The 20,933-nt window shown below is 37.6% G+C and overlaps 1 protein-coding gene across 1 annotated transcript in view; it reads left to right on the top strand.

Annotated features, from left to right (window-relative positions):
* The window catches only part of LOC108098203 (fibronectin type-III domain-containing protein 3A), a 115,392-nt gene that overhangs the window by 84,756 nt on the left and 9,703 nt on the right, over nucleotides 1-20,933 (top strand). The window contains 1 exon segment of the mRNA XM_043208396.1: nucleotides 19,769-19,938. Within this exon segment, the coding sequence (XP_043064331.1) occupies nucleotides 19,769-19,938 (170 nt within the window).

The raw sequence follows: 20,933 nt of genomic DNA, 5'->3' as shown, positions 1-20,933 counted from the left end.
TGTATCTGTGTCTGCAAATTTATATTGGTTCCGATATCGTTTGTTGTATTTGCCATAAAAATGCTCTTGTAGTTTTGTTGTTGCTTGCTCCGGGAACGTTATGATTGTTGTAATTGCCGTAGCCACCACCCAAAAATGGGCCTCAATTCCATTCGATTGGATACCATTCGAATGGCCGAGAGTCTGGGCCAAATAAATTGCCAACCGTTTCGGTTACAATTTTTTCCCGTCGGCCTTTTCTGGCTCCTTTGTTTGGTGGTCATTTGTGTGACTTTTGTGGTCGAAAGAGGATTTTGGTGGTTAATGTTCTCTGCTGGGGGTCGATGGTTGTGCTTTGGAAAGGGTTAAAAGGTCAACAGGCCGGGCTTGTTAAGTAAACCAATTTGTTTTCAGATAAATATCCAAGTATTTTTTTATTATGCCCCATTGCTGGATGAGAAAGGACTTTACAAAATGATAATGTTTTCATGGGACTTGAGGGTTCCATCAACAGATTCGTAATTGGTATAAAAACGTTTTTTATAATGATACATTATTCTCGAAAATTTGTATGTACATAGGAAAACAACAAGCTAATGGGTTTAAAAATAATTTTCGGGTCAATTTATTTGGATTTATATAATATTTTCCCGCTTTTTTCTATATTGTACCATAAACTAATTGCAAATTTGTTTAAGCCACCATTTGCTTCTACCCAGCGCACATTCCAGGCATTAAATTAATTTGGGTTCGTTAGTTTTCGCTGTTAGCTTAAGTGTTTGCATCCATAAAAAAAGAACCAGAATAATAATAACGAATCAGATAAAACAGAATTTCATGGCAAAGGATTTTTGGCAAATATTGTAATATTTATGGATTTATATGGTGATGTGTGTTGTCGTAAAAAAAAAAACAAAATGTCGCTGGCACTTACCGAAAAACACGAAAAAAAAATCAGGCAAATGAAGACACAAAAACTCCGCCACGCCCATCTGCCTCATAAACCACAAAATGTGTCGTTTCTCGTCATAATAATGCATACACACTGACATATGTACGTACAGCCATCGACATGGCATTAAATCCACATGTTGTCTTTGGAAAACATAATAAATATTTTTCCATATTAAATTGCGTCGCTTGAAAGGCTGAAAACAAAACTGTTTTTCAACCTCTCCGAATTTCCATGAATTTCTAGGCAGCACCGAAAGTTTAAAACCCCCCTCGTAATTCACATGAAATTTTAAAATATATTTTGGCGCACATGCGGAACGTGAAGAACAAAAGCCGAAAACTAAATTATGCAATTAATTTGTTAGCCCATTTCCAGAGTCATAAGCCGAAAAAACCAAACGGTTAGACCAATTTCTGAAAATATAATTTTTATTTATTAAAATAAAAGGTTCAAAAAACCCCCTTTGACGCAAAAAATATTAGATTTAGAACTTGTAACAAAAAAATTAAATGTTCTAAAACAATCGTACAATATGTTAAAATTTTGAATTGCGTTTTAGGTATTCCACTCTGAATAAACATGTGTTAGTTGTTTACAATTTTGGTTTTACACACTGTTACAATCTGGTCAAATTAAAATATTTGTAAGATACTTATTTTTTTTTAAATATGTTTTCACGGTTACCGCGCTAAAAATATTTAATTTAATATCTGTTAAATTTATCGTCAAAAAATATATGGTCCAGTAAAAGTTTTATTTTAAGTGCATTCAGCACTCGTAGTCGGAAAATTCTCTTGCTTTTCATGCTATAATAACAAATATTAGCGGTTTTTTCCGTCTCTGCTTGCATTTTGCGTAAAACACGCTCCACATGATTACGTTCACGCCAAACTGAGTAATGTTATAAAATGTATAATTACATTTATGGAAACAATATGCAAATATTGCTGAGGGATGTCTATCAATTAATAATTAGCGTTCAGTCTGTAATTCTCTTTACCCTTTAAACCATGACACATTTTTGCTATTTTATATTTAATGACTGATGAATATTAAAAAATAATAAATAATAGTATTTTTATTCTTACTGTTTTCATTTCAGGTAAGCAACAATCAAAGATGATTACGTATACGCATTGTTTCGACGTGAACTGTAAGTGCAAGTGACAAATTCCATTTCAAATTCAATTAAGTCCCAAAGGAGTTTGTTTGTGTGCAACTGACCGTGCAGCAAGGTCAGACGTAAAAGTTCCACTTTTATTTCCTCGTCTCGGATGGTTTTTTTTTTTGCCTTTGGCAGTTATGCAATCCTTGCGCGGATTTCTCCCTCACGCCCGGCAGGAAGTCAATCTTTCTGGGGTCTTGGCAAGCATTCCCATATCCTGCAGTGGCCACGCCCCCACCACACTTTCCGCCCCCATGCCTCCTTCTGGTCTTTTTCTGGCCACGTGCGAAAATGCGGCAAAAGTTTTACGAGGTCAGGGTGAAGATGCTTGCTCCTTCAAGTTGAAGATGCCACCGATGATGATGTCACATCGGTAAAATAATTTGATACAATAAAATAGAGTTGAACAGCGCATTGAGATTATGACAAAAAATTTGCATGCACAAGGAAACAGAAAATGTCAATGTCTACAAGTTGAAGATGCCACCGATGATGATGTCACTTCGGTAAAATATTTTGATACAATAAAATAGAGTGAAACAGCGCAATGAGATTATGACAAGAAATTTTCATGCGCAAGGAAAAAGAAAATATCAAGCATAGGGGTTAAAAACTTAAACATATTTAAATAATTTCAAAAACAAAATCTGTTCTTTCATTTCGTAGACTTTATAATAAATATAGGGATCATCAATATTCATATATTCTATATATATGTATACTTTCACATCTATATTCAAAGTTAACAAGACTTTTTTTGAATATTTACTTTTGATTTGTTTAAGTGATTTAACTAAGGAACTTCAAACTGACAAAAGTTTTTCCAGTAGTTGGCCCTTGTTGCCGCCTAAATATATTTTTTTTCAATTCTCAAACTCAAAGAGCCAAGATCCCAAAAGACAGCTTTGGCAGTTCGCTGCCATCTCCACTTGCTCAAACGCCCCCAACTCGCATGCAAAGTGCAGACCTCGGGGATTGTCGGTCTGTTAGAGTTTCAGGGTGTCTGGGTGGAAATGGAGCTATATCTGAATCGCTCTGACAGAGCGGAATCCGAGTCTCACATGTCTGCTGGCCACGCTCAATTCAATTCAATTAAAGGCCGGCACACGCCGCACCCAAAAGACTCTAGAAAGACATTTCGATAAGTCAAGATGCCGCGTGAAGCAAAAACTCTAATCCTCTCTAAAGCTGAAATACAAAGAATATTATAAACATTATTGCAAAAAAAATTACTATTCCATTAAGATATAACTTTCAAAATTGGAAGAACAAGATAAGGCCGTTATAAAAAACTCAATTCATTTGTTTTGTACACGGTCACAAAATACTTTTGCAAAAAGTAAATTTTCATTAAAAAAATTTTATTGAAATGGGTTTCTGCAATTTTAAATTTGATAAAAATTCAGCAGATGCTAAGAGTAAAAATTGTTTATATCTATCTTTATTTATGACATTTTTTACCATATTTCGCGCACATTTGATTTGTGTCAGCGAACCCATAATATCTGATTAAACACAACTGAGGTTCAGCGAATCGTTATGCGATATCTTTTTCATTTTGCGTTTCTCCCATTTGGTTTTTGCTTTGCAGTTTTGTCGATTTTTTCCGAGAAAATTTAAATTGATATTTGTTATTTTTGTTATTTTTTGCTGGTCTGATTTTTGTTATTTGTTGGTTTTACATTGTTGGGGTGGACGGCCGCAAAACTCTTTGGCATTTTTATTGGGTGTGTGTGTTCGACTCACTTATTCGGGGCGTAAAAGTGGGAGTGCCGGTGCGGCACTTGCCACAAATTATCCAATGGTCGGGCCAGGTTGCCATTCACTTTTCCATATTAACTTCAAGTTGTTGCCCCCAGCGGAGCGGTGAGAAAAGCGTGGAAAAACGAGAGAAGGACTGCTCACTTTTCCTGCTCTGTTTTTTTTTTCGTCTGGCACGCTTCTGCAATTTGCCTTTGATGGTTTACAAAAGGCCGCTGCATAAGTTAAAAACTGGGGGAAGTCCCTTTCATATTTATGCATCCACCCGCGCTTTTCGTCCACTTTCTCTATTGACTTGTGTTCTATTTGCACAACTTAACAGCAATTAACGCTAATTACGAAATTTGCTTTTTAACTTATAATGAAATTTGATCGAAACAAGGAATAGGTGGGGAAATGGATGGGTATAAAAATAGGACAAAATGTAGACTCTCAAGGTTGCAAAGTTAAAATATGTAGGTAGATTAATTATAAATTTATGATAGACTTAGTGGCAAGTAGATTTGGATTCAATTGATTTAACATACAGCCCTTTGGGCATTTTCAGTTGAATACTTACTTAGCCAAACACCATGCTAATCATTTTGCATATTTAATGAGCTTACATGTTTGACTATGATTTATGCAAATTCTTGACAAATTTCCCGATGGACTGCTAGCTTAAGGCCACTTAAAGCTGACAAATTTACCTTAACGACGTTTTGTTTGCCCAACTAATTTCTTATCAATAGAAGAAATACACCAGACCACACAAACTGATGCAGCTACTCGCAGATAAGAAGAAAATGCAAATTGACAACTGTAGTGTTTGTTTATCTTTCGGTTTGTTTGGAACTGCGTATTTGTATCTTCAGTCGCATCTGCAGCAAGTGTTGTGTCTTTAAGATGAAAATTAAAAGAGAAGCGGCAGATGCGCTAAATATAATTCACTTAAATGCTTGTGCCCCTCAACCAGTGACTCACATCCTCAATTTACGTCGGCTTCCATGTTTATTCAGCTTTTGTTTGCTTTCCCCCACTCATTCTGTTAGTTCCCCCTTGTTCATTCATAAATAGGTGAATCGGTGAAAAGTATATAGAGGGTGCTAGCTTATCGCCAAACATGTGACGACAATGCATTTCTTTGCATTAAGGCACTTCTCAAAAGAAGTGTTTGTAGAATCGCAAACAACTGCGTCAGTGGATCAACTTTATCAGCCCCCATAAATTAAACCCGATGATTCATCCGATAAACATTTTTGATTTCTTTGGCAAATCCCAACTTCATCCGGTTGTATACCTAATCGAATTTTTAACAGGTTCTGGGAACCTATGTGAAATACATTTTTAGCCAATCGCCGAAATACCGTGAGAGAAAGATTTTTTTTGTACAAAAACTCTGTTTGATGAGTCAGATAAAATAGTATTAAAAATCATGAAAAAGTGAATATATTGGGTATAAGTAAATATCTAACTATATTTATAAATATCTTTTTTAAAATGAAAATAAAAACGACATTGTGCAGAGCTAAAATTTTAGTATAGCTTGAAATCTTAATGCTTGAGGAACAAGGCAACTTGGAGAAAGTACAAATACATTTAAATAAAGGTGACTTCTACATTCTTTCACCTATTTAAATAAACGTTTGCTGTGTGAATGAGCCGTCTTTATTTAGTGCCGGTGACTCACATGGCTCATCAACTTTTACTTTTGACAGTGTTTATATTTTGTTGACCAACTTAAGTTTCATAATTAAATTCAAGTTCAAAGACCTGTTAACGTTACAGCCATATATTCATGTCAAAACGTCTGAGGCAAACTTTTTCTTTACCCATTTCTGTTTGGTTTTTTTTTTTTATACCCTTGCAGAGCAAAAGGGTATTATAATTTCAGTCAGAAGTTTGCAACGCAGTGAAGGAGACACCTCAGACCCCATAAAGTATATATATTCTTGATCAGCATCACCATCTGAATCCAAATCCGTCTGTACGTCTGTCCGTCTGTCCGTCTGTCTGTCTGTCCGTCTGTCCGTCTGTCCGTCTGTCTGTCTGTCCGTCTGTCCTCCTGTCGGTTTCTATGTAAACTAGTCTCTCAGTTTTAAAGCTATCTGGCTGAAACTTTCCCAAAAGTTGTCTAGTTGTTGCACGCAGTATATAGGTCGGAACGAGCCGGATCGGCCGACTATATCGGATAGCTCCCATACGAGAGAATGAAATTAAAAATTCTTACTCCGTTGTTTTTGATCAGATCGACTTGATTCCTTCCAGATGGCGTTTTCTAACTACTATTGAATTTCGGATTAAATTTTATCAAAATCGGATAACTCTATCATATAGCTGCCATAGGAGAGATCAGAAAATATATATATAAATAATGGAAAAAAAATTATAACGTCGTTGTTTTTAATCCCGCGAGCATGATTTTTGGAACATCAGGCTTTTTTAATACTCTTAAATCGAGAAAAAAATTTCATAAAAATCGGAGTAATATATCATATAGCTGCCATAGGAAAGATCGAAAAATCTATATAGAAATAACGGAAATAAAATTATTACCTCGATGTTTTTCATCAGAAAATCATGATTTTTGGAATATAGAGTTTTCTTATGAGTCTTGAGTTACAAATTAAATTTTATCAAAATCGGACGACTATATCATATAGCTGCCATATGAACAATATGGAAAATTAATAGAAAAATCGTCATAGATTAGATGCTGTTTAGCCTTTTTGTATTTTGTTAGACATATTTAATGACTGCAAGGGTATATAAGCTTCGGCCTGCCGAAGCTAGCTTCCTTTCTTGTTTTTTGTTTTAGCTTGGTGAACCTCGCCCTGCTAATGAAATAATTAAAAAATAGTTTTACGGCCGCTGGCAGGCGGCGAAAAAGAGCAAAACAAAACCCCTAAAAGTGTCAACTGCAGTAGTTGAAAAAACGAAGAAAAAAGAGCAGCTTCAAATACCGAAAAAAAATTGTTTGCAGCGTTGAATTTTGTGAAATTTCGTAGTCGAAGCGAAAAGAATGTCATGTGTGCGTGCCTGCATGCAAAAAGTGAAGTGGGGAGGCGGACTGGGCGGCGGGGGGCGTGGCAGTCACGGCATGCGAAATGTATCTATTAGATACACGCCTGCGAAATGCGGTTAACTGCATTGGCAGCCGACGCAGCTTTGCCATTTACCGTTAGCTCAAGTTGCAGCTTGCAGTTGGTAGTACGAGTACGTAGCTGCACTTGTATCTGTATCTCAAGCCGTGCTTTGTATCTGAATCTCAAGTCGCTGTTGCCCCCGTATCTCTGTATCTGTATCTGTGAAATAGAAGCTAGAGCTGAAGCTGAAGTATTTGGGTCACTCGTTGCCGCTTGGCTGCCACTCGAAGTCGTCTAATGCCTCCTCCAATGGCCATGGCTGGTTTTTCAACTTCTTTTTCGCTGTTTTTTTTTTTTCATTTTTTTTTCATTTGCCAGTGCTTTTTGGCTGATGCAAAGAGAGGACCGTATTTCGTATTCAGTTTTTGACGCTTTTCAAGCTGGGAGTCGATTAGAGTACTTCTCTGAATTGGATGAAATGGAAGCAGATACAGGTTATTTGGGGCAGAAGATCTCCGCTATAGCTTAAAGCTAAACAAATAAACATATTCAACAATTAAGTAATATTTTTAAGTCGTCAAGTGTTTTGTTTTACCTTTACAATTCTGCTGTCGAGCGAATTCGCAAATTCGTAAAGTGTGTGGGTTAATTCGAAAGTTTCAACTGTCACAAGTGTTATAATTGACGACAGCCACTTGCGAGCAGTGCATTTGCGCTTGTATCTGTGCCCGCGTATCTATGTCTCTTTGTTGAGCGCGTATCTCACGGATGCAGTTCAAATTTTGTTATGCTCGTGTTTTGTGAGCATTTGGCCGTTAAGTGCCGTTAAGTGAGGCATTGAGTGACAATGCCTCGAGATTACGCCCACACATCGCCACTCGACTAAATGCAAAACAAAAGACCAGCTGAGTAATGCACTCCGCTCCACATTTCGCTTTGGAAAATAGAAAAAAAAAACATGGAATACTTTCTGAAAACTGTAACTGCGTACCCTGATAGTTGCTTAGTTGAATAGTCAGTTTCTGAGGAGGGGGAAATCTCTGAATGAGATCAGCCAACTAGTTTTATAGGAAAAGTTGCACATGTAAAAGGAACTCTTTTGTTGAAGGTGCCGACACAACTTGAAAGCTTCACTTGTTTTCAGATAAAAGATTTTTGGACTCCCAGTTATTCTGGCAGCTCAATTTACTTCATTAAAATAATTACAATAAAAATAAAATTAAGTTAAGTGTAAAATGTTGGTTTGATATTAACGACGAATTAACATTTTAAACAGTACTTAACAATTGGCTCTTTAAATTTAAATATTTCACTTCTCATGAAAAAACCGCTAAGTGAAACTATTAACCGAGTGCCTATTAAGACGGATTTATAGTATCTCTGTATTCCTAGTTTGCAAGTCCACGAGGCAAAAACCCAAAACAAAAAGCACTTAAACCAAGCCCAAGGTCAATTGCGAAAATATGCATCAACAAGAGTTGATTATGGCCAAGTCTTCAACGCTTTTTATGGTCCCCGAAAACTTCGTGTGTGGGACTTTGCGGATTTAGATTCAGATGGTAATATGTTCGTGGGAAAACTCCAGAGGAGATCGTTAGGCGAAGGCAACGTGACTTTGAATATTTTGGAGATACAATTGGGGGCAAAGATAACTATAAACAAGGCGAGTGCAATTTATAAAATTGTATCTGAGTCTGTGTGACCCGCTAAGCGTCTAATTATGCGTGAATACAGTATGTGCGTGTATGTATCTGCTGGATACATTCTTCTTGAGTTTGAGTCTTATAAAAATCTTTCCGCTGCTGAAAAATCTCTTTCTCTCTATGAAAATCTCTGCCGTTGACGCTGGAATTTTCTCGTTTTCCGTTTTGCTAATTTCTGCGCATTTGGTTTCTGCTTTGGCACTGCCATTTTCACTTTGCCATTCATGACTTGGCTCGGGTTTTTGGACTGCGTGTTTATTGCATCCGTTTTGTGGCATACTTTTCGTGCCGCTTTTGTTGGTATTTTTCTATTTTTTTTTTTTTTTTTTAAGCTGTAGCTAAGCACGAAGCGGATATTGTCACTTTTGCAATTACAACGCGCATAACTTTGCACAAAAAATAAAAATGCACGCTACAGAAAATTGCCTTGGCAAAGGCAACCAGTGAATGAAACCGGAGAGAGAAATAATAAAAAAGAGTAGCTGAAGAAAGAAACCATGCAAAGATAAACAGAAACAATTCAATAAAAAAGATAAAGATAAATATACAATTCAATTGAATATAATTTTGCAAAGCAGAGAAGAGCAGGCGAATGGCAAAGGTTTCCAACACAACAAATGGGATCAAGGCAGGGCAAACTGACTTAAATCTAAACAAGAAGTCGAGTGTGCCAACTATCAGATTAAAATTGTGAATCATAAGAACGTTTTCAATGCAAGTTTAAATAAATATGGTTAGCAATAAAAGGAATTGTGGAATTTCTTGAAATGGTATTGGCCTTTAAATATTAATCTATTTTTTTTATATTGGATTTGCCGAAATCAAAAGTTTATGTAGTTTTCCATATAATAATTACCACTGCCATAATTGTATGTCAAGAGTTCACGAGCCACATTCGCTATAGTCTCAATAACCACTTTCCAGTCCATGTCTTCGCGATCATCAGAAGAAAGCAAAGATGATAAAAACCGAATTCGTCGACAACTTTCACATTTTCGGCCACAATGAAAACAAAAATATTTCTTTAGAGCGCTCAACTTTGGCATATTTCTTGTATGTCGGGCCCCTTGAAAAAATCAAAGATGAGCGAGGCGCGTGCAAAAGACAAAACATACAGAAAAATAAAAACAAAATCTCTTTAGTCTCCAAAAAAAATCCAGTGGGTTCAACGGACGCAAATGAAGAAAGAAATAAAAAAACTAAACAAAACCAAACAAACAGTCACGAAAGAGATGAAAAAAAAATTATAAACAGACAGCATACAATTAACACAATGAAGTGCAGAAGTAAGCAAAAAATCGAAGTAAAAAAGTTTAAAACGTTTTTACTTGGCAGCCGAAAATGTCGATTTTTTTGCCAAAAGCTTGCAAAACCTCCATGAACTAATAAAATTTTCGCAAAATTCCAGGGAATTTTTTTATTTTTATTTCCTCATAAAAGGCACAAAATTTCAATAAAAATTCGGAATGCAATAACAAAGCGAAAAAACGCATTCTATCAAAGGCCTTGTCGAAAATAAGCAAAATGATAATTAAATATCTTTGCTGAAAATTTCTTATGAATGTCCCCTCCACAAACAAAAAGACAGTAAAACATCAAATAATTAACAAAACAAATTCCTACCATAAATTGTTGGCGCAATAGCGATTTTCAGCTTGCCGGTGAAAAAAAAAGAAATTAATTCTTGTTTATAACGTTGATAATAATGGCGTTATACTCGTCAGCACTATACATTTTTCAAGTAATTGGTAGATTTATTTAGTTATAAATAAGGAGAAATCTTTTTTAAATGACAATTAAAACACAGGTAAAAATAGCCTTAAATAATATAAGGCTTAAGCTTTAACAAGCTTGAAATTAAATTTTTTAACATTAGCAATTCCAGTTATTTGTGGTGTGTTTATAACCTCCGCCAATCAGTATTTATTAAGGGGCGTAACACGTTAAGAACATTAAAATTTGGAAAACAAAAATTAATTTTGCCATAAAACACTCATAAAATATGTTAAATAAAATAATGGAAATCCATAAACCAATAGATGGGGAGCCATCGGTGATGGACAGTGGGTGAAAAGACGTTATATATCCATATATTTTTAGGTGGCTGTCAAAGTGACGCCATTTACGGTTTGACAGGCACAACAAATCCAAAAACAACAAGAAACAACAGGCGTCGTTAGTCTGTCTGAATCTTGATGATAGGAAAACGGGGCGGGACTGAAGTGACATATGTGGATGGCAGTTAAAATTGCTCGCAAGCTGTCAATAAATTGAGCTTAAATCACGTAAAAGTTCCCAACGAAGAGGAGAAAAAACAGTTTTTGTTTTAGATGAAAAGAAAACGAATTCAAACAACTTTTGGTAAACAATCACAAATTATTGAACCCAAAAAACCGTAAGCAGATACATTATATAAAATCTCTATAAACTCCCTTACCGTTTCTTATACGAAATCTTAAAAAGCAAAGCTTAAACTTAATTAAAAGAGTTTCCTTTGGTTACTTGAATTTTCCGTCCCTTTAAACATCTTCAATTAGATATGTTTAATTTGTATTTTTACGCCTGAATTTTTTTGTACCCATGAAGGGTTGCCTTCCAAAAAAAAAAAAGGATGATTAATTAAGGTTATTGTGATTAATGTTCTGGCCCAAACTCAAGGTCTTAGCAGCAAATCAGCGAAGCGAACAACTGACGGACGGGAACCTTTTCGAGAGGCATGAAAACAATAACCGCAAGACGAGAATCTATATGCCCAAAGCATATATCCCAGTGACCTAAATCCGGGGCGACACCTTGGGGAATGGCAGGTGGAGTACCGGAACTCAACAGCTGAGCAAACATTTGATTTGGCTTCGGTTCAGTGGTGCTCAAACTGTGACAGGTGCAAATTGTTGAACCTCTGTCCCTCTGTCTGCGTGTCCTTTAGCACCTGTACTGGGTCACACACTCGCTCACCCGCAGGCTCTTTTCCCCGGATCCGGCATTCCGGCTGCCATTTGTTTTCCTGTTGATTTTTTTATTTTTGCCTCCTGTTCAAGTTTTATTGGTCTGCGTCTGAGTTAAGTCTGTTCAAATTTTCTTGTTGTTCCAGAGAGTTTTTCCCTGTTTTGTCCTTGAAGTATCCTCAGTGGCTGCGGCCTTATAAATCTTCTCTTGGACAAAATGGCGCAGCACGTAATTTGGTGTTGGTATTGGTATGCGTGTGGCTAGACAGCTGTGGTCATCATGACAGCATTCAAAAAACGCCCTTATATTGTTTCCATAAAAAATACAAATATTGTTTTTCTATGAGGTGTTTAATTAGTTTCAATACCCACAAAATAAGATATTGTTCACTGAAATTTAATTTCATTTTACTTTGAAGACATTGTATTGAATGCTATTGTCTTGGCCCACTCTGTAAATTTGATTCTTTGTCTCCACAAGGGAAATAAATTATTTTCTGCTTCGGCTATCAGCGAACATAGCCTTATTTTGTCTTTTCACTTTTGTTTTGGCTCACTCTGGTTGCCAACTAATTGTGCCGCCTTTTTCGCTTACCTCTCTGCTCATTTCATTTGGCTTTGCATTTGTTGAACAATTTATGAGCACTGCGGCTTAGAGGTGTACGAGAAAAAACGTTAAAAAAAAGCGCAGCAGCATCGTTTGTCGCGGCATAAATAAAATTTATTATTCAGTCGAAAAGGCAACACAGAAATGGTAAAATGGCCAGCTGGCAAAGTCCAGTGCTACAAAGCAAAACCTTAAAAGTCAAGAACAACAGCGAATTGAAATTTAAGTGCCGCCAAAAGCTAAAAGTCGTGGAGATAAATACGCTCAAATGGGGACGGGTGGTCGACGAGGTTTTATTGTCTGGTAGAAACAACAATTATTTATCCAAGAGTAATCAAATATTTATCATCTCGAGGGGGGTTAATTTCCACAATAAACAAAAGTTGTTGATGACCGAGATACAGATATGTATTTATGTTAAATGGACACTGTTCCAAATTATTATTATAATAATACTTTGTTTTCGTTTCTATCCCAGTTTCCTATGCAAACCTCTTTAACAAAAATTACCTAATTTCCTTAACAAACCACTAATTTTTAAGCCGTTTAAAATGTTTTCCGATTTATAGTTTCCTTCCCAGTGCAATTAAATCTGATAAGCAGCAATTATTCCTATTAAAATCGTTTAACGCTTTTCCTCTGCAAAAATATCCTAGCAAACATCGCTTTAAAACAAAGCAAACAAAGCCAACCAAAGAGAAAGGAACAAATAAACAATGGTTAACCAATAGTTCCACAGCTGGCCACGCCCCCTGCTTTAGTTGCCGCCCTCATTTTACGAAGTCATTTCTGAAGGGGTAAAATTAATTACGCACGCTTTAAATTTGATTTCATTTGTTTTCGTTCCGCTAGGTCCTTTACGTTCGCGTAACCATACTTAAAAAAAAACCGGAATCACTCCGACCAAGGAATAAATTACTTGGAGCAAAGAAATATTAAAACACTTAAAAACTTATGCATTATTCACAACTCAAAAAGCTAATTTTTATGATAAGTTGTAATAAGTAAGATTGCGAAGTTATACAAGCTGTTTTGATCGTAAAAATCGTTGTATTGCTCACTATTAAATCAAAAGCATAGGTTAAAATAAAAAACATGTTTTTTTTATGAGTTTTTATACGAGTGTACTTGGCTTCACTAATTTCTTGACCACCCACTTTACCCCCTTTTACCTCTGCTGGCCTTTCCCCTCCCTTTTGCTATGGTCATTCCTCTTCCATTTTGTGTTTTAATGAGCTTCATGCGCCACACGCTGATTTCGCTTTCTTCGCTTGTTTCTCTCTTTTATTTTGCTTTAGCTTGTTATTATTATTGTTTCTTCTTTACCACTTTGGAGTCTCCCCTCTCCTTTTCGCGCAGTAATATTTAATTTTTGTTGTTTTTTTTCCTTCCCACTCGCTGGCAAATTGCAAATTGCTGGTTAGCATTTCTTAATGTCAATGCCATTGTAGCGGGCAGAAGAAGAATTACTCAGATGGGTGGGATTGGATGAGGGGGCAGAAAGAAGAGCTGGGCGGTACCGAAATAAAAGAGCAGAACGAAATTAGGGAACTCTCAGAAACCAGCGAATCTCACACTGAAAACAATATATTTATTAATTAGAACAAAAATTAATATTACATTTAGTTTATTTGTCGAAAAAATGTTACTGATTTAGTATTGTTTGCTATAAAAAGTTCAGTTTATTCTATACCAAAAAAAAAAAAAAATTTTTGTAATATTTTGAAAACGTTTTCCCATGAAAATAGAATTTGACATATATGTATATATAATTTGTATTTTTAAGTACATGGCCCAGATTTTGCAATACTTTTTTTCTGATGTTGAGGCCCTGGACAGAACAACGAAAATTCAGCTTCTCCTCTTCCCTTCCTTTTTTTGGCTTAAGTGGGCAAGTTAATTGAATTGGGGCTTATGGTAGCGGTGGGGGAGCGGTGGGCGGAATACAGTCCCTACTAATTGTTAATTGCTCGGGGGGTGGTCAAGAAGGAGAAGCCAGAAGCACTGCATGCATTTATGGTAATGCGAAAGCGCGAAAGGCGAACATCGAAACAAGGCGAAAACCCAGCGGGTGAAGAAATTGAAGTGCGGATCAGAGCCGAAAGTGCAACAAATTGAAAGTGTTAACGATTGTGGCTGGGCTGGCCAAAAGTAGCGAATGGGGTTGTTCCAGAAACAATTAAACATGCTGATTAAGTTGGGCCATAATGGATGTCAGGGAGATGAACAATTTAACTTTTTGCTGAAGCATTGAAGGCAATTTAGATTAAGTTATTTAGATTGAATTTGGGAAATTTCTAGAAATGGTTACATTGTTCCTAAATTTCCAGACTTAACATCGCTTACCTATTAAATTAAACCACATCCCAAGAACCATACTAAGCGGTATAAATCTTATAACTAAACCGCGAATACGCGTCATTAGCCCCGTAATCCACCTTAAACATTATGCACCTGATACGGCCAAGACATTAATTTAAAGCCCGCAAGCAAAGCCCTCTTTCATCCTAACTCAACTTGGCTGGAAGAGACAAAACCAATAAACCAAATGCTGACTAACGGCCTTGTTCATGTCACAGACGAAGGTCAGAGGGCGGGCTTTTGGGGAGGGGCCTTGGTTTATCGCTCAGACAACGCGTAATTTTTCGTTTTAATAACAATATTTACTCATCATAAAGTATAAATGAAGGCATAATGTGTTGACGGGCTGTATATATATATCTACGAGTATTTTTATATGTATGCAGACATTAATGTGTATATCCTCTGCAAAATGGGTGGAGATGCGTGGGTGTTACTGCGGCGGTCACATCTGGTTGCCACGCCCACGTACGCGCAGCGCCCCTTTTTTCCCCTGGCTGCTGACACCAAAAATTTCACGGCTGTTTCAACGTTTTTCCTGTTTCCTTTCTTTTTTTTGTTGATCCATTTTGCCGTTCTCTATGAGGACTTCACTTAGGTGACATACGAGAGCCAATATTTGAATGAGTGGGGGGCAAATGTAGGCAGAGGCTGTATGTTTGCCTCGTCAAAGATATTGGAAATTAAAATCAACAGTCAACAATCACTGGAAAAATGTCAATATAAATAGCTTTTAAGATATTTAAAAAAAGATTATATGGTAAAAGATTGAAATATACACATTCGCATATTAACAGGCTGGCAATATTTTAATTGGAAAAGTTCTTTACTTTTGAAATAAAAACTAAAGCGAATATTATTGGTAAAATTCCTAAAATGATACAATTAAAAACAAAATAATTGATTTATAAATTTTTATATATTTTTAGCATATATTTTATCAAAGGTAGAGACAAGTTCCAACTTTCAGTGGAACGACGAAACAAAACGTGGCACACGTGCGGGCTGTCAAATGGCATTAGGAGGCTCCCGGCTTCTTTGCCACGACCCACTGGGAACACAGCCTCCCCCATTTTTGTAACCACCCCCCTGGTTTTTCCACCCGCTCGACAAACCATCAATCAATGAGTCTTAGAGCATTTTGTTGCCTTCGATTTGTGGGCAACCGTTTAACGGGGCGTATGCGCAATTAATGCCTTGTCGCCGGCAAACTGAAGAGAATGCTTTAAGAAATTTTCTGCCAGAGCTTTCCATGATGGAATTCGTGAATGTTCTGCTCTAATTGCATTTTGCGAAAGCTTTTTTTTTTGTGTGTTTGTTTCATCATAATTATGGAGATAATTGCGCACGCATCGTTAATTGGGTTTGAATTCATGGGCAAGAGGGATTTGTAGGGAAAAAGAGAATTGGTGAGAGACACGCAATTACCCTGAGATGAAAACGTAAGATAAGTGAGGAAAAGTGTTGCTCATAATGAGCCAACTAACCGCAAATCGGTCCAGATTTGGTGGGTAATTATCGAGAACATCAAAGCGAAAGATGGAAAGCCCGGAGGAATTGTCGCTCTCAATCAACAGTATAATATCAAATTGACACCCTCACAGAAGTCATTTGCATAAACTCCAATCGAAAAGAGCCATAAATCAAGCTCAAGACAATCGAAAGTTTATTCAACTCCCTGGGCATTCATCAAAAGCAAACGTGGATGAGAATAATATATAAAATATTTATATAATAAGATAAATTCATCGGCAATAACTCACTTTAACGTATCAAACAGCACATTCAATCCGAGCCAATTCCCTACTTCAATCACCCCAATCAAAGTTTTGGTTTTGGCTGCTAACCGACTTGTTATTAATTTTATAGACATTTTGTGCGTGTTATGCGTGTGCGTGCTGCCAGCAATCGAAACCTCCAGACAAGAGCCCTGACCTCTGACCCCGACCCCTCTACACTGACTAACTGAACAAATGATAGTCTGAGGGCAGGAGAATAGGAAGTGGTTCAACAATGCGTAACAACAGGAAAGCAATAACAATTTGCAATTAGCCCAAACGCGTTTCAGTCGCAACTTTATTTTGACACTGTCTGCCAAAAAGATGAGGAGGCGGGTTAAACAGCCAAACAGGGTTAAGGTGGTGCACGGGACAAGGTCGACGCATTAGGGCAGAAAATTCAAGTGGGAGATGGCAATCTGGCGGCGGTTGATAGAAATTTTGGGTAGTAAAACACAAGCAAAACCTTCACACTTCTTAATTATCTACCTAATATATTTAAAATGCTTTACTACTATATTTTGTGCTTTTATTTATTAAAGTTTTATTTATACTTCGCTTCTTTTAACTTATTATGACTTAAAAAATGAAAATATAAAAAAAATAACTCGATGAGTCGGTAAACTCAAAGTTGCTAAACACTTCATACTTGTCTAGATACCTCCTTCAACTTCTAGGTGACTTACACTTTCCTTTCCCAAAAGCTTACTTTCAAAAACCCCAACCCCAAATCGCTCCTTAAGCAGTTTAGCATTAATTAAGTTTGAGCAGAAGTTGCAGACATTCGTGTGGGGGGAAGACGGGGAGGTTTAGTCGCTGAAGTATGGTACTTAATTTAACTGTCTGTCTGCTGGGCAAGTGATAAGCTCTCCCCGCCAGTCCAGTCCGCAACCCGCTTTTCGCCTAACTAATTGCAGCCTTTTAACACTTGAGGGGAAATTCAGTTGCCACCCATCTTCCTCCCTGCAACGGTGTGCATTTCCTGGCCAGACAATCTTCTCCGTCCCCTAAAATCCCCCGCACTTCCTACCGGTGAAGAACCCTTCTTACCCACTCAGAATGATTAACTGCATTGGCCATTGTGGAAAGGAGGGAGAACTCTTGGTTTCAGTTTATCAGCCATCATCGGTTTTCCGCTTTTCTGTCGCATTATGCGTCAGCGCACTAAACCAACATTTTTACACCTAAGAGCAGATCAAGAGACTCCGGACAAATGGGCTGCCGACTAGTCTAGAAGTTTCAGACGGCGGATGGCATTTAATGCCTGATTGGACGTCGGGGCCCAGCATTTTCGGCCTCAATGAGTGCGAGACATGGCTAAGCGTATTAGCAGCCGCATTACCGTTAAGTTTACAATTTATCTATTAAAGCGAAAGCGAGGGAATCCCCACACGAACACAACCACACGATAACCTCCCCACAATCCATTAGCCGACATTACGCATACGCAGCCTAGTGTCCATAAAAAATGCAACTCTGCATTGTTTAGCCGGCGTAAAAGAACACAAAGCAAAGAGAAGAAAAAAGGCATTTCGCTGGGAAAAATAATAGAAGTGGGAAATACGAAAGGGGGCCACCAGTGGGCGTGTCCACGGCTCTTCTACGTGCCTCGGCATGCAAAGTGCTGTGCTGCAGCTGGGAATCGCATTTTAACCCATCCATATTGATGTGCAAACATGGAATGCATTTTATGATGAACATGGATTTCTCACTCGTTTTTTTTCGGATCGTTTTTAAATATTTATAGGAATGGAGAGCGTGGGAATTTGCGAAACGGCGTCAAGTGAGGGCAAATATTTAATCTTTTATGCTTCAATATTTTTATTAATAAAAAAGAAAGGCTATAACTTTTGAATAATTAAAAGCAATGCTTAATGATCAGGCAGGGCATTTTATATTAAAATATACAGGTTAAAATGGTTTATTAACTATTCCACTTAAAAAAGAGTTTTATCAAACGGATTGGCTGGCCATTCGGGGACTTATCATTTATCATGGGGAATTATGCACTAATCTCGACCAGACATCGTCTGTTAACAAATGTTTGCTTATTTCCAATCTTTAGCTTCAACCATTATTTCCTTCGTCGCAATGCAGCCAAAAAAGATGGAGGCAAGCCGAAGAGAAATAGAATTGAAAAGCAATACAAATCCACAAATCAAAATATATCTGAAATGTTTGAGGGGGCAACTTTCGGGGCGTTCTGCTGTCGTTTATTCTGTGGCAATGACATGCGACAACGTTGCAGTTGAAATGGATCCCCAGATGGAGTGGAAATGGAAATGGCAATGCTAGTTCTAGTATTAGTATTATCCACCGCCCAACCCCTGGCCCTAATGACAGTGGCGAAACCAGAGCCCGAAACAGATCCAGACAATGCAAAGGCTATGATTCTGATTCCCATTTCGATGCTCTGCCAAAAAGCCCGAAAAATTCGTTTGTTCACCCCTCCGGTCGCTTTTAAAATTCTCGATTTTTCTTTCCACGAAACGAGGCTGCCAAGAAATGTTTGCTCTAGAGATTTCTATGTTTCCAACACATTTATTAAAGCCAACTATTGAAGGGTCGGGGGCAGTGCAGTGCCTATGACAGGAGCGGAAAGGGGAGGGGGACTGGGTGGGCTGGATATTAATCATCGGGCAGACTTAAATTGCAAATGAAATCGGAATTGGGCAACGGTGCGTATGCGTATCGTAGTTGAGTAGTTTGAGGCGACGAGGGAGCCAGAAATTGGCAGACTCTGTCAAGCATTTTGTTGGCTGCAGCAAACACAAACATACATATTCAAATGTTTACACTTTGACAATAAAAAGGGTGATTGTGAGGGAAAATACAATTTTCTGTTTGATATTCTGTTTGTAAAAAAAAAATACTTTTCCAAACTAAAAGCATGATGCATGTTTGCATACAAAAAATTCTAGTTAAAACCGCATAATATCTGTGGATCTTTTTTTAAACTAGTATAATATTTATTTATGAATACTGCTAATAACTATAGTTTGTACTCTCTAAGGAGAGATGTGAACTAAATAATAAATTCTTTTCTGTGCATATATATTTGCACACATCCACAAAAAGACAGAGAGACGACTAGAGAGCGAGAGATATCCATTAAACAAACACAGAGAAATCGCCGCTGACATAAAGCAGCAATGGCTGTCCTGGCAATGTCCTGGCGCTACCCCCTCCTACCCCCCTCCCCCTTTCACCACTCGTCCCTGCTCCCGCGTGTCTCGCTGTCGCCTCGCTGGCGCCAGCTGTCGCCTGCTTTAACTTGTGTCCTCATACATGACTATGACTATACTATGTGTGCACATGTATGGGTATTATATCGTATCTGCGAGATACTCACACCAGCAGCTCACACACTGGCACACATCATCAGCATATTGCCGGCTGTTGAAGAATCTTAAGTAATTTGTCCCCCTTTTCTCGCTCGCTACTTTCAGGTCCCGCCGTTCAGATGGTCTCCCAGAACCGACCGCCGCCCCCAATGCCGGTGCCCGTCCAGGTGCCGCAGTACGTCAACGAGAACGGAACGCTGACCCACGTGATGCTCTCGCCGCAGCAGTACCAGCAGCTGCATCCTGGCCAGGGACACCTCCATCCAGCGCCCTTCGTAAGTGTATTTCATTGTTACACGTTACACTTAACGATAAAATCGGAAATTAACAAGATAAAGTGGTTGCCATAGTGAATTCGAATTAAATTCCCCGTAACATTTTTATGTAAATATTCCTGTTTAAATATTGAAAGGCTTCGATTGTTTTTTTGTTTATTCAAAATAAAACATTCTCAGGTGCTTTATCCAAGGATATAATATTTATTGTTCTTATTTTTTTTATTCTCTCTAACAACCATAGTCGTAATTTGCTTGATTATAGATTTATAGAAGCTCTTAAAAATAAACAACCACTTCAATTAGGTGACAACATTGTTGAGTTACGAGCACTTTTCGTTGTTCAGAAAATAAAATCAACTTTAATTTATGTCAATATGCTACGGAACTCCTTATAAATTAATAAATTGATACTGATGCGCACTTCAACTGAAACGGAAAATCGTAAACAATGAGCAAACAGTTGGCAATCGAATTGATAAAACTGTAGTATACCCTATCGGAAAGGGAAGACGGTATCTCATTTCCATCCCATTGGCGGGACTTCCTCCGCTTATCAATTAATTGACAGCTAATTGAGCGAACAACCAGCAATCAGCAGCAATAATTCCCATTTGCTTATTCGATTTTCGAATGAAACTTGCATTGGGGGCGTCTGTAAAAATAATTTATTGAACAAACGTCGCCGTGTGCGGCAAACAAACCGGATTGGATCCGGGTGCAGCGGTTCCTGGAAAACTGAACACTATTCAATTGCTACCAGAGTCGTGCTAATGCATTATGAAACTGAACTGCGCCTAAACAATAGCCTGAAATGGATAAACTTTTACTCAAACAAAACAACAATTAAAATGAAGTTTAAACAAAAACAATACGGAAAAACAGTTGGCCAGCTGTTGGCACTTTTACATTTATTATTTATTCAATGGTTGGCGTAAGTCTAGTTTTTTAACTGCAATATCGTTTTGTTTGCCTGCATTTCCCCCATTTCATGT

Source organism: Drosophila ficusphila, unplaced genomic scaffold (genome assembly GCF_018152265.1).
Source record: "Drosophila ficusphila isolate 14025-0441.05 unplaced genomic scaffold, ASM1815226v1 contig_436, whole genome shotgun sequence".
In the NCBI taxonomy this organism is placed as follows: Eukaryota; Metazoa; Arthropoda; class Insecta; order Diptera; family Drosophilidae; genus Drosophila; species Drosophila ficusphila.
This window is presented reverse-complemented; position numbering and strand designations above follow the sequence as displayed.